General features: G+C 45.4%; 1 protein-coding gene across 1 annotated transcript in view; it reads left to right on the forward strand.

Annotated features, from left to right (window-relative positions):
* Window positions 1–1,721: 1,721 nt before the first annotated feature.
* Window positions 1,722–26,240, forward strand: part of CDH13 (cadherin 13) — an 879,383-nt gene continuing 854,864 nt past the window's right edge. Inside the window, exon 1 of the mRNA XM_055000790.1 lies at window positions 1,722–1,878. Coding sequence (XP_054856765.1) covers window positions 1,834–1,878 — 45 coding nt within the window. The 5' untranslated portion in view covers window positions 1,722–1,833. The remainder of the gene's footprint in view (window positions 1,879–26,240) is intronic.

Consider the following 26,240-nt stretch of genomic DNA (forward strand, 5'->3'; position numbering starts at 1 on the left):
TTGAGGAGACGTGCATGGAGTCATAATATACCATTTGGAATTGGAGGAGATTTAAATGTGGTGTTGGACATGAATTTGTTAGATGTAGTGAGAAGATCTTGTGGAGGGGTGGCTTACAGTGCAACCCCAAGCACATGACTCTGTTTAGGACTGCATTGCTGATCTTAGGTGTTTGGGGCTGGTTGGCTGTCATTATGCAATGGTCTCTCTAAAGTGTCTTTTTTTCTTCCACCCCCAAGTCAAAGAGAGATCCAGTTTGGTGTAGTGGTTAAGAGCGGCAGGACTCTAAGCTGGAGAGCCGGGTTTGATTCACCGCTCCTCTGCTTGAAGCCAGCTGGGTGACCTTGGGTCAGTCACAGCTCTCCAAAGCTCTCTCAGCTCCACCCACCTCACAGGGTGATTGTTGTGGGGATAATAATAACATATGGTTGTTGTGGATTTTCCGGGCTGTATAGCCATGGTCTTGGCATTGTAGTTCCTGACGTTTATAATAATAACATAGTTTGACGTCGATAATAATAACATACTTTGTAAAATAGTAAAGAGTTCAGTAGCACCTTTAAGTCTAGCCAACTTTATTGTACCTTTGTTTGATGCAGCTGATGAAGAGAGCTGTGGTTCTCGAAAGCTTATGCTACAATAATGTTGGTTAGTCTTAAAGGTGCTACTGGACTCTTTAATATTTTGCAACTACAGACTAATATGGCTAACTCCTCTGATACTTTGTAAACTGCTCTGAGTGGGCGTCTTGAAGGTTGGTGTATAAATGAATGTTGTTGTTGTTGTTGTTGTTGTTGTTGTTGTTGTTGTTGTTATCATCATCATAATTAAATTAGACTGACAGCCCTCCGGCACACCACTATTTCCCTGTCCTCAGCCCTTGTCTCCAACATGCGAATTTGTCAAAGCCTTACCCTACCTTATAAGGTTGTTGTAAAGAGGGCTACAATTGAGCACTGCACCCTGTAAAGAACCACATCAGTGCTAAACTGAATAGCGTCCCTGGAAATGGCATCTCATTCCAAGGAAGAAAAGTTCTTGCAGTCGAAGGACGTGGACTTTTCCGAACTTTCCTTGCGGATTTCAGTTCAGTGAGCCTGAAAGCCAAAGTCCCACCATAACTTGAGCAGTTAATAAAATCTATCGCCCTATGATGGATTTTTTTGTCAAGCAGAATTGATCTGTCCTCCTTGTGATTTGTGAGATGGAGTGAGAACAGAAAACGCAATCAGGATTTTCCTGCTGCCCCTGAAAGAACTCCGCTATGCCGGTCTTCGAAGGTTTGAAAGTATCTGGAGGCCGCGCTGGTCATTCTTGTGATTTATTGAAAACAAAGCAGTCTTGATTAACATTTTAATAAACAGGGCCTTTCTTTTGGCTCCAGCACTCCAAGGAGCTGTTCTTTCCTCCAATACCAATCCGTTCCTTCTGAAGGGAAGAAAAATGCCGCCACCACCCCAAAATCTATAAAGCATGAATTCTTAAGCTATTAGTTGAGCGTGCCTCTACAAAGCATGAATTCTTAAGTGTGCCAAAGCAAGAGCTTTCTTAAGGTCCTGTGTTTTGCAAAGGGTGCGCGCCCAATATGCGGGGTGCAAAAAGGAGGATGATTTGTGAAGAAATCATCCTTGTAAAGCTATTGGCTCCGGTCATCAGCCTCTATCCAATGCTTTGGCAATGATGCTGCTGCTCTATTTGGGAAGTTGGCTAGCTCTCGAGGCAGTCCTTCTCTCTCCCTCTCTCTGTTCTCAGAGGCTGTGCCACAGTGAAAATATGCTCAGTGCAGCCGAGCGCATGAATGAAAGAGCCGACACTCTCTTCTAGGCTAGCAAAATGCAACACCACGCTCAACTTGTCCTCTCCTTCCTTCTGTCCCAGGTAAGGAATTTGCAGGCTTCATTGAGGGAGGGGGGTCTGGGGCTGGCTGTCTCTCTCTTTTTTTGCTCTCCGGATCTGTGCTTTCTTTCTGCATCTGGCGATTTGGAAGCGGTCTGATTTCCTCCGCGATTGGAGGCTTAGCTGGAACGGCTGTGGTGGATGTGGAAAAAGAGAATCACCGGGAGGAGAAACGTCTCTGTGCTTTCTAGTGGCAAGAAATTAGCGGCACAATACGTGCCTGTGTGCATGCAAATGGTCTTTTCCTCACCCGGAGGAGAGGAGAAATCCCTCAAGTGGGTCTGGCTCGAAAAGGCAGGGGTTTTCTAGCGTAACCAAATGCTGCAACTTTCATCTGCCTCTTTTTCCTTCGCCGGCTTCTGCTGAGATTGCTTATCAGTAGATCATTTTATTCATGACCTTTAGTGTATAGATATAAAAAATGAAATTAAAAGAGGGACAAGCATGGGAGAAGTGCCAGGAGGTGCCTACTGTGCTTGCCCCTTTCCTCTTTTGGGGTATTTGTTGAATTGGGAATTAATGGCATGTTTTCAACCCCCTCCTTTTCAAACTGTAATAGATCCCCTCTGCTAGAAAGGCGAGGGGGGGGGGAGAGAATATCCCACCCAGCCTTGAAAAATCCAAGAGGCTGGTGTAGCCTGCTGCTGCTGTCAATCAAAGCCCAGGAACTAGCCGGGCTCCAACTTCTGCTCTCCCGTCTGGATTTTTTTTTTTTTGCTTCCTTTTCACAATTGCGACTCCCAATTTCATTTTAGGAAGCAGTGTGTGATGGTTCAGACTCCTTTGTTGTGTGATGTTCTTGCAGCTTTTCTTCCCCTCCCTGGTTTTGCTGCCTTCCCCATTTCCAGTAGCTTAATGTCTCATCCAGTGTCATTATTACTAGGATCTCAGCATGTGGCTTCATGGGCAATAAAGTACATTCCTTTTGGGGCCAGGCAGTTGACTTGCTGGGGCTCGAAACCTTAAGGAGATGGTTGTGCCCTAGGTGAACCATCCAGGTAAAGTGGCATGAGAGAGGCACGCTGGGGTGGTCTGCCCCATCCCACGTCTGGCAAACATTTACACCTTCTCTAAGACCTTAAATCCCTCTGTTGCGGCTTCCCAAAGGGATTCCCGTTTTTAGTTTGCAAGCCACTCAGGGGGGATTAGAAAGAACATATAACTGCAGTTGTACGATTGCACACTGCATGTGGTCAGGCACGTTAAGTAGTCGGGTCCATGGACAAGTTGGCTTGTTTTGGCCTGCTGATGGGTGTGACACAAGTCAGCATTCAGTGTTTGTTGACTTGACTTGTGTTCTGAAAGAGTTCTGGAACTCAGGGAGCTGTGATCTTGGAAGATGTTGATGTGACCCATACAGCCAGCAGGGGCTATCCTAAAGAGTCATCACATGTGAAGTACATGTGGTTGTTTGAATGGTCTCTTTTAGTGTTGAGGGGACAAGGGCAATAGCTCCTAGTAGTGCATGTCGGTTAGTGTTGTTGTATCATAAGCTTCACATTGGTGTGGGACCCTGCCCACATTACGGACCCATGGTTTACAGTTTATGTGAAAATGACGGAGCAGGTTTGGGGAAGATGTTCTGGCCTTAAAGCAACTGAAACTGTGTGGAACCATGGTGTGAGCTCTTGATATGGCACTCAGATGTGCAAGTGAAGGGGGGGTGTTTGAAATGTGCCAGTAGCATGCAGAAGCAATGTGGGGAGGTTAGGGATTTGGTTAGGGATCCTGGAGGTGTTTTGCCATTTTCTGGGCATGGAGCAAGGGTCATTGGGTGTGTGTGTGGGGGGGAGGTAATTGTGAATATTCATCATGCAGGGGGCTGGACTAGATGACCCTGGAGGTCCCTTCCAACTCTAGGATTCTAGGATTACAAGCATGAAGTGAAATTATTTGGGTGGAATGCAAGAGAGAACCCAAAGGATCAAGAGAATTAAATTGTCATGACTGCCTATTGCCAGCACATGAAATTTGTGGTACTCATGATGTCACTTCCGGGAGCCTTTAAAAAAAAATGGAGGGATTGCAGGATGTCCATTGGCTTGGCTCACTTGCTAGAGCTATCCAGTACAGAATCACCAATGGTGTGATACCTCTTGAGGTCTTCCTTCCTATTGGTTTGGAGCACACTGTGCAGATGCTAAATGCACCCTGTTAGTCTTAACTTGAGTTGAGTCTCAAGAACCACATAGGGAGGCGGAAGGTGGTCGGTTCAGCGAAGGCCGTGGCTCAGTGGTAGAGTATCTGCTTGGCATGTAGAAGGTTCGATCTCCAGCATCTCCAACTGAAAAGGACCAAGCAGTAGCGGATGTGAAAGTCCTCTGCCTGAGACCCTGGAGAGCAGCTGCCGGTCTGAGTAGACAATACTGGCCTTGACAGACCAGATTCTGTACAAGTCCGATTCATGTGTCGGTTCAGAGAGGAAGTTCTAGGAATGCTCACAGCAGCAAAGAACATTATGTTTTGGCAAGTTCAGCTGATGGCCAAGTGTGCAGTACTATGAGTGCTTCCTAGAGAATAACATAATGGCCTTCTGAGTACAGCACAGCAGTGAGTGTTTGCATTTAAACCACAAAACTGGAGTTCAAGAAACTCATAATAAGCTTGTTTTTAGGGTGCTCTCGCTTTGTTTGGCCTCGCAAGATTGCTGTGAGGGTCGATGGCTGCCCTGAAAGTGCAGAACCTGAGTGAAGCCTCAGGTGATTCAGGTCTTAAACTCTTTCTTGTCTCTTGTTGGTCAGCTACATTAAAATGTTCAGGTTTCGATCTGCCAGTTCGTCTGGCTTGCTAGAGTAGCAGCCTTGCTTTTCCTCTCGGCTTGTATTTCCTCACCTGTAGAAATTATGATGATAGGATGTTTTGGAGGTCTTTCGTTCATCATCGGTCAGAGGGGACTTGATGGCACATAACACACACTACCTTTCACACTGCCAAATGGGATTGGCCCCAGGAAGAGCCAATATCATTTTGGGCTTACCTCCCGAGTTTATTTCCATGCTAGAAGCTTGTGAGTTCAACAGCCCTGAGCATGTGCAAAGTGCCTTTTTCTGGCCACTCACTATCTTCACGGCCTTCCTCTTCCATATTTAGAAAAGGCATGGCCTCTAGTGTCAGACTGCTGCTGTGTCTAGCAGGGTTGTCTTCTCTGACTGCCGGCTACTTTTCCAGCAGAGGTGTCCCCAGGGCTTTTATTCTGGGAAAAGAGATGGTGGAACTCAGTGGGTTGCCAGCACAGGGGGCAACTCTTAGCAAGAGGTAGTGCCCCTGGTACCACATGTGCGCATGCAAAGTGCATGCATGCTCCCAGGGCCAATGACATCACTTTGGGTCAGCTGGAACAAGGGGGGAGTTTTTAAAAGTTTAAATTGCCCTCGGTGAAAATGATCACATGGCTGGTGGCCCCGCCCCCTGATCTCCAGACAGAGGGGAGTTTAGATTGCCCTTCACACCGCTGGAGCGTCGCTGGAGTGGCATGGAGGGCAATCTAAACTCCCCTCTGTCTGGAGATCAGGGGGCGGGGCCACCAGCCATGTGACCATTTTCAAGAGTTTCTGGAACTCCATTCCACCACGTTCCAGCTGAAAAAAAGCCCTGGGTGTTCCACAGTTTTGCTCCTGACAGGCTCCTTAACTGATGATGCCCAGGACTGAACATACATGCACACATCCTGCTAAGCTATGGCCTTTCCCCTCCCAGGGCTAAGCATGTGGCTTCCATGCAGTCTTGAAGCCAAGTATCTCTTCTTTCGGAATGAAACAACTGTCTGATTGTAATGGTGCCCTTAGATAAACCTCATTTTGCAGCAGGAAAGATATGGAGCAAGAGGCGTTGGCGAGAATGTACTCAACAGCTGGTGAGAGAAAGGGTTGCTGTTTGGGAGGCCACTCGGATGGATTGTTTGACTCAGCTTGGGGAAGACTTCCATGCTGCCAGAGAAGTAAACAGCAGAGAGCGAGGCGAGCTGCCCATGCAGACGTCTGGCAAGGGTTTGAGTTGTAACACTTTTTGCAGAGGTGATTATTTTTTTCCCCCTTTTCTCGGCAGAAGCGACAACTCATTCCTTGATATCCTGCGAGTGGAAGCAGCGAACATTGATCTAGATCAACTGATTTATAAGCCATCTAAATCTGTTACTGCGATGTCGCCATTCAGAGAAGAGTTTAATTTGGTTTAGAAAATAATGACTTGGGTTGTGGTGCGGGAGTGGTGGTGGAGAAAAGTGATGCTTTCTGCTCAGTGTGTCCACAGGCCCATGCTGCATCACAACACGCAGAAATGGCTTTTGTTCTTAATACACAGCACTGTTCAAAGGACTGTAAATCTTTCTGAAGCTTGGTCCCGATAGAACCTTGCAGCACGATTCCTATTTCACAGATGGGGATAAGTGAGGTGAAGATGTGCTTAAGGACGGTGTCTGCGTACATTACATAGCAACAATGACTGAGGAAATGTGTCTGACTTGTGTTTTCTCATTCTGTGCTTGTGGGATGATGCAAGATGCACATATCTGGAGCATGCCTTTATTGCTTGAAGGAAGATGTGTCATGAGTTCCCCCGGCATGCGTTTTTTGCAGAAGTTTGATTTGGTTCTCAGCCTATGCTGACTTGGATCTGGCACATCGATTCCTTCCCACTGGTTGGGAGGCTTTTAAAGTGCATTCCTTTTTGGCTACCACGCTCAAAGTGTACATGGACCCCTATTTGTGCCTTTGCATCCTAATAAATGTTTAATTTCCTCTGCAATGCATTGATTATGGATTGCAAAACTATAATGCCCTAATAGTGTTTCTCTGATGTGCATACAAGAGTTAGGATATATTTGTGTCAGATCTGAGCTGCCTCAATCTCTTCTATGAGCTTAAGAGGGCTATGCTTGAGATGTGCCTAAAATAGGATAGCTTCTAGGTGCCTGGCCCTCTGCAGAACTTTGGTTCATGTTCTTTGTTGTAAGGTGGCTGTCATATGGGAAATGTGTCTGCCTACATTCCAACTGATGGGACTTAGAGGTCTCCTAATGGGGGGCTTTCCATAAATGTGGTGCACTGGAAAGTTATGTGGCTTTTTTTCTAAAAGGAGAAAGCAAGGCATATTGAATTGTTCAGGGTATGTAAAGAGGGTGTGTCTCTCTGTAGCATAGCTAGTTTAGTGGTTAATCCAGCCATTGACTTTATAAAAATCATGCAATGCTGTACAGAATTGCCTTCATATGGGAAGACTATGAAGTTGGGGAAGCAGCCTGTTCATTAGGTTTAGCGAGAAATAACCAACCAAATAACTTAACTATAGTTTCTCTTATGAATGTTTTTGAGATTCTAGCATTCAAGTCAAAACAGTCATTTTCAGTTTTAATTGCAATGGGAAATAGCAAAGATAACATAATTGGGAAGTTCTTTTATAAAAAATATCTAGTGAAATATAGAAAACATACAAACTACCAACTTTTTTCATATTTCTCCAGAAGAGGGCTCCCTGCACAGCAGGAAAACGAGCATGAACATTTGAACATCGCTGGGAAAGAAGTGCGGCAGCTGCATAGGAAGGGAATCACATTCCTATATAGAAGCAATGACAAGATAACCGGAAGGCTTGCGTTCAAATCCTTGCCTCAATTTGGCTTCTTGTGTCTGATGTTGACCAAGAGCAAGGCTTGATATTCATGGAGTCAAAGAGACAGTTGTGCTGAATTGTTACAAGCAACAACTGAAATGTCATAACTGATTAGAAAATTTCAATTTTTTTGTGCACGCACATTTTCTTTTAAAAAAAGGGAATGAAAACAAAACTCTTGATAACGTCCATCAAACTGACAGCTGTGACTAGGGACTCTATGAATAGGAGGCACATGATGATGTACAATTAAGTTAATTGCGCATGCGGCACACCGCAGTGCTTCAGATGTGCGTTGTGGTGCTTAGAACACTTTGGGCATTCTTTGAATGGGGAATATGAAGTGCAATTATGCCTCTTGCGGAAGAGGAGACATAATGATTCAGATCTGCATTATGAAAATGTGTATCTAGTTCTGCTCAAAACTGTTCTCAGTTGTCCATTGACAGACAGCGCAGTGGCAGAAATATCTATGGAAAGAAAGGGATAGATTTTGGACAGGCCTAGTCTTGGTCAACATGATAGTGCAATCACCCCTTATTGGGTGCGGTGGATTAGCCTGCAGGGGATTATGAGAATTCCACTCCCAATCTCCTCTTCTTTGGGTTTGGGGGCTTTGCTTAGCAGGCTGATTTCTCCTCCAACTAGGGTTGCCAGCTCTGGGTTAGGAAATTCCTGGAGATTTGGGGGTGAATCCTGAACAGTGTGGAGTTTAGGGAAAGGAGGGCCCCCAGTGGGGTATAGTGCCATAGAGTCCACTTTCTAGCCATTTTGTCCATAGAAACGGATCTCTGTAGTACAGATAAGTTGTAATTCTGGGAGAACTCCAGCCTCCACCTGGAGGTTAGCAACCCTACCTCTGACCCCCTTTCCCCTTGAATTTTCCTTCAACTGACTCTCACCTGCTCCTAACAGTTTACTCTTATCCATCTGTCCATCTATCATCTATCATCTATCATCAATCTATCATCTATCAATCATCCATCAATCTATCTATTTTATTTATTTATTTATAGTCCACTTTTCTCACTGAGACTCAAGGCGGATTACATTGTATGAAATTAGTACAATCAGTATCAAGGACATTTCCAAACAGTGTCAAGGACATTTCCATAAACAACGTCATAGGATTTTACAGAGAGATAGCATTAGCAAGGATCCAATACAGAGTTGAAGAATTGCTGAAACCGAACATAATCAGTTCTAGGACTGACATTAGACAACAAGAAGCACAGGGCCAAGCTACAAGTGACGAATGACACTTGAACGGCAAGTGGATTGAGTGGAGGGCAAGTGAACAGGGAGAAATACACTTGCCGTTCAAGTGTCATTCGTCACTTGTAGCTTGGCCCACAGACATTATATGGGAGTGCATATTCAAAACAACAAGTAATCTGCACTGCAACATAGCGGTGAAGTCTATGGTCCCTAACTCATTAGTGAATTATGCAGGATACCACTGTAGGGTTGCCAGCTCTGAGATGGGAAATACCTGGAGATTTTGAGGGTGGAGCCTGATGAGGGTGGGATTTGGGGAGTGTCTGGAGCTCAGTTGGTTATAATGCCATAGAGTCCAACCTTCAAATCAGCCATTTTCTCCAAGGGAACTGATCTCTTGCGGCCTGGAGAACAGTTGCAATTCTGGGAGATCTCCAGGCCCGATCTGAAGGCTGGCAACCCATTGCAATATGGACCACGTTCCCACATGGCTTGGTCTCTCCACTCTCCAATAGTATCAATAAAACGTTACCAATTGCATCAGGTGTCTGCCCATTTGAATCTCCCCTTCATTGTTTTACAAATAACAACAACAACATCATCATCATCAACAACAACATTCAATTTATATATCGCCCTTCAGGATGACTTAACACTCACTCAGAGCAGTTTACAAAGTATGCTATCATTATCCCCAGAACAACAATCACCCTGTGAGGTGGGTGGGGCTGAGAGAGCTCCTAGAAGCTGTGACTGACCCACGGTCAGTAGAGGAGTGGGGAATTAAACCCGGTTCTCCAGATTAGAGTCCCATGCTCTTAACTCACTACACCAAAACAAATTTTTCTGCATACTTTGTCCCTGGTTAGATAGAAACCCTCACATTATCTGTAGGTGGTCTGTTTTTTCTGCCTTCATCATCCACACGGGGGCCAAACTCTTTACTATTAGATACTGTGGGTCATATTACTGTAGTTACTGGTTGCCACTTGATTGTACCTGGATTTATGGAACTTTGTAAAGAAGAGTCCAGTGAATGATATGGTCTCTTTCTCTACCAGCTCTGCTCCACAATAGGGCCCAGTGATGCTATGGTGGGAAAAAGTGAAGCCATAGTGTAATGGGTTACCTTTTATCAGGGCTTTTTTCTGGGAAAAGAGGTGGTGGAACTCAGTGGGTTGCTGTCAGAGAAAATGGTCACATGGCTGGTGACCCCACCCCCTGATCTCCAAACTGAGGGGAGTTTAGATTGACTTCAGAGGTCAATCTCAACTCCCCTCTGTCTGGAGATCAGGGGGTGGGGCCACCAGCCATATGACCATTTTCAAGAGGTTCTGGAACTCCATTCCCCCGTGTTCCCCCTGAAAAAAGCCCTGCCTTTTATTAATATTATTGGAGAGGGGACAGACCAAGCCATGTGGGAATGGATTTCATGCTACAGTTGTAACATGCAAATCATTCACAAGACTCAATTTGAGCCCAGATGTACCTCTTGAGCTTTTCAGAACTCGATTGATGTCTGTAATGGTGTTAGAGAGGCTTCTGAATTCCTCTCTGATAGGAATTGTCCCTAGAATGTTTCTATCCCTGTTTGGCCAAGGATTCACACTTTCCTCCCATTTTTCATTGGTAGGTGCCAGATTTGGGGGGTGGAAGTGAGTGAGATCTTGATTGTACATTTAGATACACATCCTATGGCAGTGCACTTTAAAACATGTCAAATACTTAAGACAGACATGTTTGCATCCACACTAGGATTTCCAGGTCCCTTTTTCCTCTCGGTGGGAGGTGGGAGACCTGGCCCTCACCTTACATATGTCCTTGCCTGCACACAAAACGCATGCTCATTCCCAGGGCTACACAATGACATCACTTCCTGTAAGTGATGTCATTGTGCAGGCCATGTGCCATCCCTGGGAGCACTCCCGCACTCTGCTGTGGGCTGATTTTGGCCCATTTGGGCTGAATCGGGCCAATTTTTGGCTGAAATTGGTCCACTGCAGTGTGCAGGAGTGCACCATGCCACTTGAGAGCATGCTCCGGGAGGCGAGTTCCCCTGCCTTTCCCCCCATCGGCCTGGTAAGCGGGGTCGGGGGGTGGAGGGTGTGAGTGGGTGATCCCGCACCTTGCGTGGGGGCTGGCAACTCTAATCCACATAGCATTTGCATAAGTTTGCAGTCTTTGAAAGTGTACAGAACAGAACGTGATAAAGTGATAAAGTATGCTGATCCAACTTTACTTTTCAGCATAAGCTAAGTGGCACAAGAATCATCTTTGGATGAAGAAAGTGTTAAGGAAAAATTTCTTTAAAGGTACTCTGCGTTCCAGATTACATTTCCCAACAGCCATCACCCACAATTAACTAAGGGCCAAGCTACAAGTGACGAATGACACTTGAACAGCAAGTGGATTGAGTGGAGGGCAAGTGAACAGGGAGAAATGCACTTGCTGTTCAAGTGTCATTCGTCACTTGTAGCTTGGCCCTAAGACACCCAAAGCGATCCATAAAGAATTAATGACCTTTATTTACAATAAATCCCAGATGCAGTGCCATGTTCTGACACATGCATAAAGATCAGCCATTGCAGAGAATCTTATATATTTTCCAAAGTTAGTTGTTTACAGAAAAGAGGTAAAATTGTTATACAAAACTAGATACAAACAATTCTTCAGAATCAAATTCTTCCAGAGTCATGACACAAAACAAGTCTGATTGACAGGACAGTAAACTCTCTCTGTAATATAAACATGTTGCATGGATGGTGCCACAAAGGAATCTTGGGTGTCTTCCTGAGAGAGTGTTTATCTAAGCGAAATCCTTGAGTACAGAGTCAAAACAAGAGAGATACTGTCCTTGCAACGGGGCTTTCTAACCCTACTTAACCATAGCACGAGAAAGGAATCTGTTTACAAATAATAACTTTTCCTTCTGTGCAACAGGTCAACCTCAATAAATGCTCCTACAGAGGTCTTTTAGAATAGAGGTCATAGAAATTACCTAACAGAAAGACTGCCTTAAAGAGTGACTAGAACCTTTTCAATAGCCACGAGAGGTGGGAAAACGCAAGCATGCTGGCACAGGAAATCTATAATTCTGAAACTTTCAGTCCTTATCTCTCAGATTCCAGTGAGTGTTGCCTATGCAGACTTAGGCCTATCACTCTTAGGGGCTGGTAACTTTTTTTCCAAAAAATTACTAGCTCCTAAAATTGTGAGAATAAGCCTAAGTTCGCGTAGGCAACACCCAGTGAAATCTCAGCTGCAAGAAAGGAGGTTTGGGTAGGTGACGTTCCATAGCCATCTCCCCGCCCCCACAGTAGTGCCAAGGCAAACTCCATTATGCAAAATAAGCAATAGTATGTAAATTTTCGCAGTATGAACCACTCCTTGTAGTACTAGGAAACCATCATTCATTTAATGTAAAGCCAATTTCTTTCCCAGATTGTAGAGGGCAGAAATCCTCTTATACTAGGTGCAATTCTGGCCAGTGAGCCTGTTGAAATAATGCTCCTTTCATGTCCCCAAGTGGACGGAGGTCCTTTCTTTTCATATGTTACTTATTTTCAGCAGATGAAACCGGCCTATTTGGCTCTAGGCTTTCATAACAGTTTGGTCAGAGCTGGATGCGTACAGCTTTCCGCTGGGCCCAGATTTGGATCAAACGGCTTTATTATAACTTGGCAGCTCTAATTTGACCTTCTCTGCTGCCATTTTCTGCCATGGTGAATCAGGCAAGTGGAATCTCATTTTGAACAATGTCAATGTAAACAGGCTGCTAAACCCAGTAGGACTTTTAGGTTTGCTTTGTTTTTTCCCTTTGGTGTTGTCAGGAGTCTCTCGCAGCTGTTACCTGGGGGAACACCATCAGCAATAATGCTGCAGAGAAATTACTGCTATTGATAGCACAAAACTGGAGTTAACTTAAGACGTTTGGGATCTATTCCCAAAGCCCAGTGGGAGCACAGACAGCAAACTTGTATGCACAAGCCCACTTTTGTTTAAAGGAACAGCAGGATTTGTGTCCAGCGGCGCCTTAGAGACCAACAAGATGTTCAAGGTTGAAGCTATCAAGATTCAGAGTTCCTTTGACACTCAAAAGCTTGTACCTTGAAAATCTTGTTGGTCTCTAAGGTCCCACTGGACTCAAATCCTACTGTTCTTCTGCAGACCAACATGGCTACCCACCTAAACTATCCTGAAAATCTTGTTGGTCTCAAAGATTCCACTGGACTCAAATCCTGCTATTCTACTGCAGACCAACACGGCTACCCACCTAAACTATCCTAAAGATCTTGCTGGTCTCTAAGGGGCCACTGAACTCAAATCCTGCTTTTCTACTGCAGACCAACCAGCTGACCTACCTGAAACTTGTTTAAAGGAATCTCTGGATTTGCAATATTACAGCTTATTTGTAAGATTAATGCTGGCCTCCACCCTCCTTCCAAATGGTAGTGCTTCCAAATCCTTCTACCTGATCTACTGTAAGGTGCCTGGGAGTGATTCAAACTAGGCTTTTCCATAAGACAGGTTCTAGCATCTCACACAATTTAAGTTGGTGTCTGAAAGTCAGGGAAAGTCTGATCAGTAGCGTCTGGTCTGCTGTCTCTATTCTGCTTTTGGGCTGATCAGCCCTCATCACACAATGCCATGGAGTAATGAGGACACTTCAGGTACTAGAAAGCCTCAATTCTTAGACAGCCTTGAGTACAAGAAGCTGATTGTGTAAGACTATTCATCATTCAAGAGCAGTCTTGTCAATTGGCAGCCAGTCTCAGGTGGAGGACTTGCACATCACCTGCTACCTGATCCTTTTAGCTGGAGATGCATGCTCAAAAGATCTTCTAACACATGGCCACAGCCCTCTTCAGCTTGGACAACTCTTTATGCTGTGCAAAGCTCTCACTTCCTCCTCTGTGCTCTACCTGCTAACTCCCTGCAAACCTACCTCTGTCTGCGGGCCAAGCTACGCATGACGAATGACACTTGAACAGCAAGTGTATTTCTCCCTGTTCACTTGCCCTTCACTCAATCCACTTGCGGTTCAAGTGTCATTCGTCATGTGTAGCTTGGCCCTGCTTCTGGCTAATCCTCTTGCCTCTGGCCTTTAGATTCTTCTCTGATATCATGGGAAACTGGCCATTACCTGATTAGAGATGGGCACGAACTGGAAAAAAAATGAACCATGTGGTTCATGGTTCGGCAAATTTCATGAACCACGAACTTTCACGAACCTGCCCCTGGTTCGTGAACCGGTTTGTTTGGTTCATGAAAATGTCACATCCGGGTCAGAAAAACATCACTTCCGGGCCAGCAGAAGTTCACTTCCCAGTCAGCAGAAGGTCTGCAGGAAGTCCATCTCTTGTTGCCTAGGAAACTGATTGATTGGCACCAGGCTGTTTGCAGTCACAAACCAAAAAACAAACCAAATGAACCAGCCTAAAGTTTGCAACGGTTTGTCAGAAATGGGATCTGATGAACCGCGGTTCGCAAACCACGAACTGACCTGGTTCATGCTTAATTTTGGTTCGTATTTCAGTTCGTGCCCATCTCTGTACCTGATCTCAGGTTTGCTTTCATGTCTCTTGTCTCCTGAACCGAGCACGTACTCCTGGCATTTACCCAGTTCCACCAGCTTGATGGAGCATGAGTTTTTCCGAAGAGCATTGTGGCTTTGGTGCAGACTGGGGAGGTCTAGGTTTAAATCCATACTTGAACAGAGAATGTACAAAAATGGGCCTAGCACTCTTTTGCTGTCTCTCGGAGCCAACTCTGACACAATGCTGAGAACTTCATGAAGGGAGGTCCCAGTGGTTTTCAAGTTCACTTCTTAGGTATGTGTGGGCCCAATTCCAGTCAGTACTATGATGTGAGAGAAGTCAGTTTTAAGCTTTTTATGCTATGCCATTTTCTCCCATCTGAAACAGTCCTAGGAACTGCTGTACATGCAACTGAGGAAAACATTATTCATGTCTGTAGCCTTACGTTTCTCTCACCAGAGCAAATGGCAGCTCTTTCAGGACCCCTTCAGAAGGAAAAATGTTTTGAATAATGTTTTTGTTCTGTCATCCTGACTGGAATTTGACTATGTGCACCTGAAAGTTGAATATGGACGGAGGGGACAACTCTGGGAAATCCATTCTCAAAGATGCTAGTATCTCTTCTGGTTTGGCTCTCAGGAGGAAACATGAGAGAGAACTTGAGGGGAAAAACCACAACACTATTACTGTCTCTTTGTCTTGAAATAATCCTGAAAAAAAAAAGGTTACTATGACAGTGAGCTTGGGTGGGTTCTTAAAGAAGATAAGGTGAATTTCAAAATGTCTTTTTTATAAGAAGGCAAAAGCTTCGGGACTTTTCTTATTTAACTTGTACGCTTTTGATGCTGACAATTTGTGGATAAGTGCATAAAAGCACTTGCATGGATTTAGCAAGAAGGCTTGAGAGGCTCCTATGTGTTATGAGGAAACACCTTGATTTTCCCTCTAGTTCTATGAATAATAACAATAACAACAATATTTGATTTATATACCACCTTTCAGGGCAACTTAACACCCACTCAAAGCAGTATACAAAGTCAATGTTATTGTTATCCCTACAACCAAACACCCTGTGAGGTGGGTGGGGCTGAGAGAGCTCTGGCAGAGCTGTGATGGACCCATGGCTTGAAGTGGAGTAGTGGGGAATCAAACCTGGCTCTCCAGATTAGAGTCCTGCTGCTCTTAACCACTACACCAAACTGTCTCTCCTCTCCTGGTAGTTTATATGCAGTGGATTGTAACTCAGATGTTTGTGCAAGAACGTATGTGTTAACTTTTTAAAGAAGTTTTAAAAGCCCTTATTCTAAAGTCTGATGTACCATGTAGTCTGTGATCCATTTCTTCTCATTACCATGTCAAAAATTCTATTGTACCCTATTAATTCTTTTGTTAGATGAAGAAAAACAGATTAAGGCAAAAAGAGGGCGGGGAGATGTTCAGGCTCTGTTCTGTGGCTATTGTTAGGAGATGAGTGATCCGTTTTCTCATGGAGATGACACTGCCTGTGCATGAGCTTGAAAGAAAATGGAGGGGGCCCCCTCAGATTTAGAAATCTGTTGGGGGGAAATGAACACCCACTCAAAACAGGGATACTAATCATTTGATAAATTTCACAAAACTTTGGAAAGATCTATTTCTCTCTCCAAAACAGGAGAGGTCCTTCACCCCCTTTCTGGAACCCCAGACCCTTCGCACTTACTTCATACCTCAGCCTAAGGTTGACAATTTCATGTTTGAAAATTCTTGGAGATTTGGGGTGGTGGGGTGCATCCTGGGGACTGCGGGAGTTGAAGAGGGGATGGACCTTAGTGTGGTATAATGCCATAATGCCTCCCCCCCCCCACAAAGCAGCCATTTTCTTCAGGGGAACTGGTCCATTTTCACACTGCTTACCAGCCACGGAACATCGCACCAAGCTCCTGGAACGACAGCATCTTCCTTGCACGATTTTGTGCTGTTCTTGTGTGAAATCACGCCAGGGAGACACTTTTGTTCTAGGAGCTCGAAGTGATGTTCCATGGCTGGTAAGCAGTGTGAAAACGGCCCTGATCTCCATAGTGTGTAGTAATTCTGGGAGATCTCCAGGCTCCACCTGGTGAATAGCAACCCTACCTCAGCCACACAAGCTCACCCATTTCAAAATATGTTTTTAAATAACTAGTCCTCCTAAACAAGGGCTAACTTCACCCTCCATGGATGTACTTAGGTTCAACATTAACCCATTGGCAGTGATACTGAGAGCGGGACCACAAGTGACGCTTGACACAGGTTGGACACTTGTCAGCTTCCCTCAAGTTTTGATGGGAAATGTAGGCGTCCTGGTCTCGCAGCTTCGCTCTCTGACTGCTGTCCAATGGACTTTTCAACTGTCACTTGTCCAACACTCCGCCAAGCTGCCTACATTTCCCATCAAAACTTGAGGGAAACTGACAAGTGTCCAACCTGTGTCAGGCGTCACTTGTGGTCCCGCTCTGAGTCCACTGAAATCAATAGGATTTCAGTGTAAATTTCCTAGTGTCTGTGTGGTGCTGGTGGCTGGAGTAGATGCATTTTGTCACCAAAGAAACATAAACACACACACAAACATTAAGGTGTTGCGATTGCGAACTGCAGTCTGCCACTTCACATGCTGGTGGAAGTTCGTTTGGAAACTGTTAATAACAGATTGTGGGACGCTTATGTTTTCCCAGTGTATCTTTAGCTTAAAGAACAAACATTTCCTTGGCCTTTAAAGCAATACAAGATGGGCTGCAGGAGAACAATTGGCTGAGTACAGCCTTCAGCAACGTGTAATTGGGAGAAGATTGAGCAGTAATCTTCAAAATCAGAATTGGGATGTTGCAGGTCTCTTGTCTATAATTTTGTGTGTGATGTGTTTCGGAATGTGTGAGCGGCAAGTCCTTTTCCTGCTCGGAGGGAGACAGATCTCCCTTCAGTTTTTATTTGAAGAAAGGACAGGAGGTGCCACCTTCGGTCTATCTTACGGACCGTGGAACCTCCCTTTTGAACCTGTGTGCTAGCTTAGATCTTTGCAGTTTCTTCTTGACTGGTCCCCTTCTCACACCTTTTAGATTTGTATTAGCCTGAACTTGATCATTCTTGGCTGTGGCCTTGGTCCTCTGGAAGCATGAAGAGGTCAGGAGGGTTTGTGTTCGCCCCTTTTCGTAGGCCTTGTAAAGCTCTCCCGTGTGAAACTTTTGATACTGGGTAAGTCTCTAGTAGGGTCACTGCGCATCATAGACAGTTTGAACTGTATATAACTCATATTTTAAAAATGAAAAGAGATGTAAACTTAAAAGAAGAAGAGAATTTCATAGTTTCCATCACAACTTGGTGGGTGGGCATGCGACCTTTCCGGTGGGGGAGAGTGCCGTCAAGTCATAGCTGACTTGTGGCAACCCCTGGTGGAGTCTTCATGGCAAAAGACTAATAGAGGTGGTTTCCCATTGCCGGCCACGGCAATCCTGGTCTTTGTTAATGGTCCCCCATCCAATTACCTACCAAGGCCGATCCGGCTTAGCTTCTGAGATCTGACAAGATTGGGCTTCGCTGGGCTGTCCAGGTTAGGGGCGGGGGACTCTTTACATTGCTTAAATATATAGTTTAATTTAGTACAGAAAGTGGTGTTTGAGCTACTTTGGTAGAAATCTGTTCTGATTTTTAAAAGTCAAAAGCAGCTACGGTTGCCAGCTCTGAGCTGGAAAATTCCTGGAGTTTTTGGGGGTGGAGCCTGGAGATGGAGGAGTTTGGGGATGGGAGGGACTTCAGTGGGGTCTAATGCTTTAGAATCCACCCTCCAAGCAGTGGTTGTCTCCAGTGGGTTTGGTTTCTGTAGTCTGGAGATCAGTTGTAATTCTTGGAGTTCTCGAGGCCTCATCTGGAGGTTGGCAGCCTAAAAGCAGCACTTTGAAGCAGACCTGAAAATGCTCTGGAAGCCAGATAGAGCTGCCAGGTCTAGCAACCAGTGAGAGTAGGGTTGTCATTCCCTACCGGGGGCAGGAGATTCCCCAGATCCCACCCTTTCCCCCCTGCTCCCACTTACCTGGCTGGTGGGGGGCATGCTCCCTAGGGCGCCCCATCTTCGGGTGGCGCGAAGCACCCCTGGACAGGGGGCATGCTCCTGTGCCACAAGAGGAGGCAGCAGCGGCAGTGGCAAGAGCAGGTCGTTCTTGTTGCCACCGCCTCTCGCTGCTGCCTCTTGCCGCCGTGGCCCCTGTGCGCCAAATGAGAGTGGGTTGCCGTGAGAGCAAGTGAATGGTGGCAAGCACAAGTGGCCATGGTCACAGCGGGAGCCAGCAGTGGTGGCAACAAGGACCCCCTTTGACCTGGGGGCACATGGCAGCCTTAAAGACAATGTAGATGTAGCTGATTGGTATGATGGAATTAAAGCACCTTGCCCCTGAGGATAACTGGTCAGATCCATTTTAGACCAATTGTAACTTGCAAGATCTAAGGGCTGGTCACTGCTCAATATTCCTGCTCAGAATATCTGAAGTGCTGTCATTTTGCATTCCCCCCCCCCCCCAGACTCTCGATTCTCATTCTCCCAGAATAATGGTAAACTTCTGAAATGCAATACTTTCACTTTTTCCTCCCTGAGCCTGTAACAGTTCCCCAGGGGGAGGGAAGCTCTGGAAACAGCTTTGCCGAGCCTGTTTGAAGCGGCGGCTCCTTTGGCCTCCAGGCAGGCAGGCGGGCTCCCCGCTTCTCTAAGCTACTTCCCCATTCCTGCCTTTTCGAAAGGCATATTTTACTAATTTCCCCAGAGATGAGCCCTGTGTTTTTTTCCCTTGGGCATCAAATTTTACTGAGTGGGGCAATGGAAAAAAATAGCATCCTTTCAAACAAAATGCAATCACATTTAGATCTAGGGAAACTGAACACAGCCATGCTTTGGTGGGGATGTAGCACGAAATATGTCCTGGTCTGCAGTAGGCTTCCAAGGAGGCAAATGGACCACTTAATGAGTGCTTGCTCCCCATCCATGTGATGATGTCACTGGCAGATGCAATGATGTCATTTCCTGTGCGCTTGAAAGTAACATCAGCACATCACTGTGAAGGCATAGTTTGGGGGCAAAAGCCAAAGAATTTTTGCCCCTGAACCAGAGCAGTTCCAGCAGGCCAGTGAAGAGGTGACAAGAGATGGGCATGAACCGGAAAAATGGCGGTTTGTTGTTGTTCGTGGTTTGTCACATTTCACGAACCACAAGCAGCATGAAATTGCTCAGTTGGCGAACCAGTTCATTTGAGCCATGAAAATATCACTTCCGGGGCAGCAGAAGGTCTGCAGAAAGCCCTTCTCCCCTTCCCCCATTACCTAGGAAACTGATTGATCAGTGCCAGGTTGTCTGCAGTGACAAACAGAAAAACAAACCAAACAAACTACTCTAAAATCATAGTAGTTTGACGTGGTTCATAAAAAGAATGAGCTCCGATGAACCACCAGTTCGCAAACCATGAACTGACCCGGTTCATATTTTGGTCCATGCCCATCTCTAGTGACGACATCACTTCCAGAAATGATGTCATTTCTGGTGAAGGCTGGTAATCCCACCCCCCGCTGGTGGCCAGAGGTTACCTCGCAACTTTAGTCAGCAGATACAGTCCTCATTTTCCTCTTTGGGAAAACTCAGGGGCTGCCATGCTAAAATGTTTGCATCCACCAGAGTTTCCATTCCCGGATGGCCCATTCATCCCTTGAATCTGTCAGTTCTAGGGACGGCAGTCCATGGCAGATAGACCACCAAACCCCTCACAGCAAGCACTCCAGTGCATTGGATGAAAAAGGTTTTATTATAGAGATCCAGTAAGTTGGCAGGAATGAAGATACAAGCATTTGCACTTGGATATAAGGAGCATGATTCCCCCCTCCCCTTGGGCAGTTAGCAACTAGGCGCGCAAATTCCCAAGTCTCATGAGAAACACAATAGCTTTGTCTGGGCAGAGAAAGGTATAGATTACAAGGAGTCCAACTCCCTCTGTCTCTTGTGAAAAGTTACAGTTCAGCTGCAAGGTCAACAAGCAGACTCCAGAGATGACAGGCTCAGCATTAGTACTTCTGTTTTTTCTCAGGCCAAGGATGGCATGATTATAATGGTTACGGCTTATGAGCATGGCATTGATCAGATCCATACAGAGAGCAGAGAATATATGAATAGCATGGATGAATGGTAGGCAGACATGACAGAATCCCTAGAAGTTTTGCATGTGGATCTGGGGGCGTGTTCTTTGCATCTGCATTTTCTACCCAAATGCACAAGAGCATCTGTCTGTGCATGCACAGCTGTACCATCCAGTGTACAGTCTGCAATGAGGATAGAAGAAGATTGCAACTGGATCAAACCAAAGGTTTGTTATGCCAGCAGCATCCTCTTTCCAGCAAAAGTCTCCATAAAGGCCACAAGCCAATTCACATACTGCAGCTGGTGAGGCTAATTTTGCAATGTAAAGTACCATGCATTCTAGGACAATTATGTTTGTCAAGCATTTCTTTAACTAAAAGAACAAAGTAAAATATCCCCTTTGGCTTTTACTCAGTGCAGGACTGGCTATTAGAGAGAATAAATACAGTTCAGAGAAGAAGTGTGTTCAATGTGATGATGAGGCTTGAACATTGATCTTGTAGCATAAGAACTGGTATGGTGTAGGGCACCAGGCTAACCGCTGGGTTCAAGTCCTCCTCTGTCATGAATTTGGTTGATTGAATGGCCTGCCATTCTCTCTTAGCCTACCATACAGTGTTGTTGTGAGGATAAACAAAATGAACCACCTGATATTGACCACACATAGCGAGATCAAGATAGGTAGCCATGCTAGTCTGTCTGTAGCAACAGAAAAGAGCAAGAGTCCAATAGCACTTATAAGACTAACATAACTTGTGGTAGGGTGTGAGCTTTTGTAAGTCACAGCTCACTTCTGAAGATGGCCATCAAATTTGAGTCTTTCTCTCTGATTTGCTGACCCCAACATGTCCAGTGCCAGCCCTCTCTTCTTATCCCACCATTCACCTCCTCTTCTTTTTTTCCCCTGATACCCCAAGTCCATGTCAGCGAATCTACCTTGCATGGCCTGCCTAAATCCATGACTTTTGATGGAAGATCTTGTAATCCCCAAGTTCTGCTGGGCTGTCCAGCCTCCAGTGTTATGGGGTCTCTGTTTCCTCTGGTGACCTGGAACATAATTTTGAGACATGGCCCTTAATGATTATTCTAGTGTATTCTTTCCCTGTTCTGTGATCCAATCCCCAAGTGGGAATGGTTTGTCCACTTTCTCTCTCCCTCTTTTTGTTGCTGTGAACAGTCAGTGGCAGATGTGAAACATCTGGCTCTTGTAAATTTTGTAAGAAGGAGAACCGTTTATGTTGTGTTGAGCCTCTTGGAAAAGGGTAAGCTTCAAATGCATTGGACAGGTAAACAATATTGTCTCTGTTTTTCTTCAGTGCATTGTTGGAGAAGATATTATTTCTTGTTTCAAGAGTAAGAGACATCTCCTTCTGGCTTTGCAATGATTTTTAAAAAGGCTTCATCTAGAAGATTCCTGATTAACATACCTATCCTAAACAGAGTTACCCTCTCTTCAAAATCTCTATATCTGACCAGTTTCTTTTTGCCCTCCATGCATCCGACAAAGAGAACTGTGATTCTTAAAAGCTTATGCTACAATAAAATTGGTTAGTCTTAAAGGTGCTACTGGACTCTTTTTGATTTCAAAATCTATTGAAGTCAGCGGGCTTAGAAAGGTGTAGCTCTTTTTAGGAATACATTGTAAGGGCCTGGAACTCAGGCATCTTGGAAGCAGGGGCTTGCCTCTTTCTCCAAGTGATACCAATGAGCAGAATTTGGGCTTGCTAGGTTGCCCACCACAGCAGGACTCCTCCTTTCCCCACTGGCTGACCCTTGCTCTCACAACGGGGGAAAATATTTATTTATTTCAGATTTGTATTCCGCCCTCCCTGCGAGCGGGCTCAGGGCGCATAACAACATACTAAAAATACAATTTAAAAATTCATGTACATTATAAGCAACACATTTAAAATAGGATGGTGGACAGCCTTCATAGGGAGGGTTAAGATTTATACACCCCTTTTTCCAGGCCGGCGGAGGCCCATCCTCAGCCATATGCCTGGCGGAATAACTCTGTCTTGCAGGCCCGGTGAAAAGATAGTAGATCCTGCCATGCCCTGATTTCAGCAGACAGAGTGTTACACCAGGTGGGAGCCAGGACCGAAAAGGCCCTGGCTCTAGTCAAGGCTAGGGGGGACTCCTTGGGGCCAGGGACCACCAACAGCTGTTTGTCCCCTGATTGGAATGTCCTCTGGGGAATATATGGGGAGAGACGGTCCCATAGATACGCTGGACCCAGTCCACACAGGGCCTTATAGGTCAATACCAGAACTTTGAATCTGATCCGGTACTCCACTGGCAACCAATGCAGCTCACTTAAGAACAGTGTTATATGTGCCTTATTTGGCACTCTTGTAATAACATGCACTGCTGCATTTTGTACCAGCTGTAATCTCCAGGTCAGGCTCAAATAGAGGGCGATAACCTCACAGAGACACCACTGACTTCCAGTCACCACATCCACAATGCTCTAGGAATTTGCACAGTCTCTATAGTGTTTATGATAGAGATTGGGGGAATTCCTAGAGTGTTGCATGATGCTCTCTTTCCCATAATTTGTCCTGAGCGGCTCCCAGAATTGCCAGGTGCAGACCTGGCTTCCTTAGAACAAATTGGAGGGAATAACCAAAGCCTCTTTAACTGTACAGGGAGAAAGTTTTGACCCAAAAGGCTAGTTCCCATACTAGGGTATAGGGTGCGAATCTCCCAGGGCAGCCTGGAATTCTTTGGAATTACAACTGCTCTCCACAGTGGCAATCAGTCCCGCTGGGGAAACTTGCCACTTTGGATTGTGGACTCTGTGGCATTATATCCCCACTAAGCACCCTACCTAAGATTTGTCTCCAAATCTCCAACTCAGAATGGCTACTTTATGCCCACACCCATCCTGTTGTCCTGAAAGGGCAGACAAAGTCTTTTAAAAAACATTTTACCCTTTAAAAAAGACAATTTCTGGGATGATGCATATCGAACATAGCAGTCCATAAAGTCACGGCAGGGAAAGTCTTATTTGGGGTCTTATTTATTTCTCCTTCATACTTTTGCAGGTAGAAACTATGCAGGAACGAGAAGGTTAGATCCCTTCTTCCCTGTAGATAAAGGTAAAGCACTGAGTCATTACTAACCCACGGGGGACGTCGCATCACGACGTTTTCTTGGCAGACTTTTGATGGGGTGGTTTGCCATCACCTTCCCCAGTCATGTACACTTCACCCCCAGGAAACTGGGTACTCATTTTACCGACCTCAGAAGGATGGAAGGCTGCGTCAACCTTGAGCCAGCTACCTGAACCCGGCCTCCGCCAGGATCGAACTCAGGTCGTGAGCAGAGCTTGGGCTGCAGTACTGCCGCTTACCACTCTGCTCTACGGGGCTTTTTTTACCTTCTTCCCTGTACTGCAGCCCTAATCCAATTCTCCCCATAGCCATAATTCTTCTGTATCTAGGCTGTACTGTTTTAGATTGCAGGTGGAAGCTTATGTAATAAGATATTCCTTGGCAGAAGAAAATCCTTGCAGTCAAAAAACTATCATAGGGGGAAAGTTGCAGCATAACTTTCGCTCTGTCATGATATTTCTGTTTGTATAAGATTTTTCCAATGCCGGAATATTCCATCATTCAAGCCCCCAAATGCAGTATAGCTCAGACGCAGGTTCATGGGACAGAGGAACTGATAAATTGCCTTTTACGCCTTCTAAGTTCCCCAGGACCTACAGCTATTCTGGGTCTGAGCAACTGTTCCTCCATTTTAGTGGATCTCCTTTGTGTTTTAGACCTTTTCACCCCTTATACTCACTTGAAAACTCTTGGTCGCTTTTCAAGGCTGCTCAAACATGCAAAAAGAGAATCTCTGCATTGTATTCTTGATCTTTAGCTTTGTCTCTGTAACTTCCGAGATACCATTTTAGACCCCCGTTGAATGCAGATGTTGAATGATGTGGTGATCTTATTATGGCTGCTTGCTGGAGTTTTCTTTCCCCTAGAAAGCACTGTGCTACTACGGTGGCAGGTCTATGCAAAGTGAGAGGCAAAGATAAGCTGCAGGTTTAAAAAAAAATGTAAAGAGAAACGGCACTATGAATGGAAGCTGTTGTGTTGGGCTGGCATTTATATCCCTGTGGATCTCGACAGCTGGATGTGGTGTTTGGACCAGGTGGCATTTCTGTCTCTGTAAAGCACGGTCATAATTGATGAACTGATCTGAACTGGTTGGTGGTGCTTTGAACTCCATAAATTGTGTCTCGTGCATATGAAGAATCTCATTAACCTACAATGGACAGGCGCGCGTCCTGAATAGCAACTTGCCTTGGGGTTGAGAGCCTGTTGCCGCTGAGTGATGCTTTACTCTGAGAGGACATAAGTTACCTATACTTGGAGCATTATTAGCCGGTACTGAGTTATGGCAGGTGATGCTTTTTGAAAAGACCTTCCTGGAGAGAGAGGGGCAGAGGTTTATTCACCAGCAAAGTAGAACTCTTGGCTTTGTCCAGTTTCGTCCAGTAGAACACTAGGCTTTGTTCTCCGGATTGGCTGCCTGCCACCGTTAGGAACAGAGGCAAGACTTAGCTGGTATCGTATGCAAGGGATGCTGTATGGGGGGGCCTGGGGGGAACACCACGGAGAAGCAAAAGAGCCTAAGACAAGTCCTTTGTGTGTGCATAGTTCATGATAACCAAACACACGTGTTCGAAAGAAGAGCCCTCAACAAAATGTTGTGAATTGTATTAGGGTGATGGGAGGGGGGGAGACTGTGCCAGATCTCCTTGTGGCAGTTCCAGAGATTGACAGCAGTGGTGATGTTAGGGAGGGGCAGGGCAGTTGCACAGAGGGGGAATCTCATCCCCCTGCCTTAACTCCCCCCCTACGAAATATCCTGTCCTGTTTCTTTCTTCCCCCCTTCCAAAGACCATGCCCATAAATGGAAATGAACGAACGAACGAACGAACGAACGAACGAACGAACGAATGAATGAATGAATGAAAGATCCTCCCCTGATCCTTTCTTCTTCATCCATGGCCAATATCTTTACCCTCCCCCAGAGCTGTATTAACCCATGGCCAGGTCCCTAGGCTTTCAGGTATTTCAGAACCCCTCTGATCCCAACGGCCCATAGGAACATTTGAGCACACGCTCCCACCTTTTATTACTCTTGCCTGAGTATTGGAATAAAGATATGGACAAAAAAGGAACCAGCAAACAACATAACATTAAAGTAATACGTGTTTGTGTATAGTATACATATGAGAGTAAATATACGGATATGTGTATATATATATATATATATATATATATATATATATATATATATATATATATATATATATATATATATATATGTATTGCTATGGTGCAGTGTGCAAAGTGTTTTTAACCATTGGAGCCCTAGGGTGCAAGTAACAGTGTGTCAGCAAAAAAAAAAAAATGATGGGCCCTTAGTCTCTGCAGGGCCCCTAAGATTTAGCCTAGTCAGCCTTATGGATAATACGTCCCTGCCCTCCTCCCACCTAGGGTTGCCATCTCCAGGTTAGGGAATTCCTAGAGATGGAGCCTAGGTAGGGGTGGGGGTTTGCGGAGGGGAGGGGCCTCAAATGCCATAGTTCATCTTCCAAAACTGATATTTCCTCCTGTATCGCCAGGAGATCAGTTGTAATTCTGGGAGTTCTCAAGCCACCACCTGAAGGTTGGCAACCTACACACACCTTGGTCAAAACCCTCCCCACGTGGCAAATACCACCTTTACCCTTACCCCTCCTCTTCTAACACCCTTTGCCTTCCCCCCCTCCCTCCAAAACACCCTCCTTTCTCTGGGCATCATCTTCACAGCACTGACTCTCTCTAGGCCTGCAGGGTTTCCCAGCA

Source organism: Eublepharis macularius, chromosome 16 (assembly GCF_028583425.1).
Source record: "Eublepharis macularius isolate TG4126 chromosome 16, MPM_Emac_v1.0, whole genome shotgun sequence".
Classification (NCBI taxonomy): Eukaryota; Metazoa; Chordata; class Lepidosauria; order Squamata; family Eublepharidae; genus Eublepharis; species Eublepharis macularius.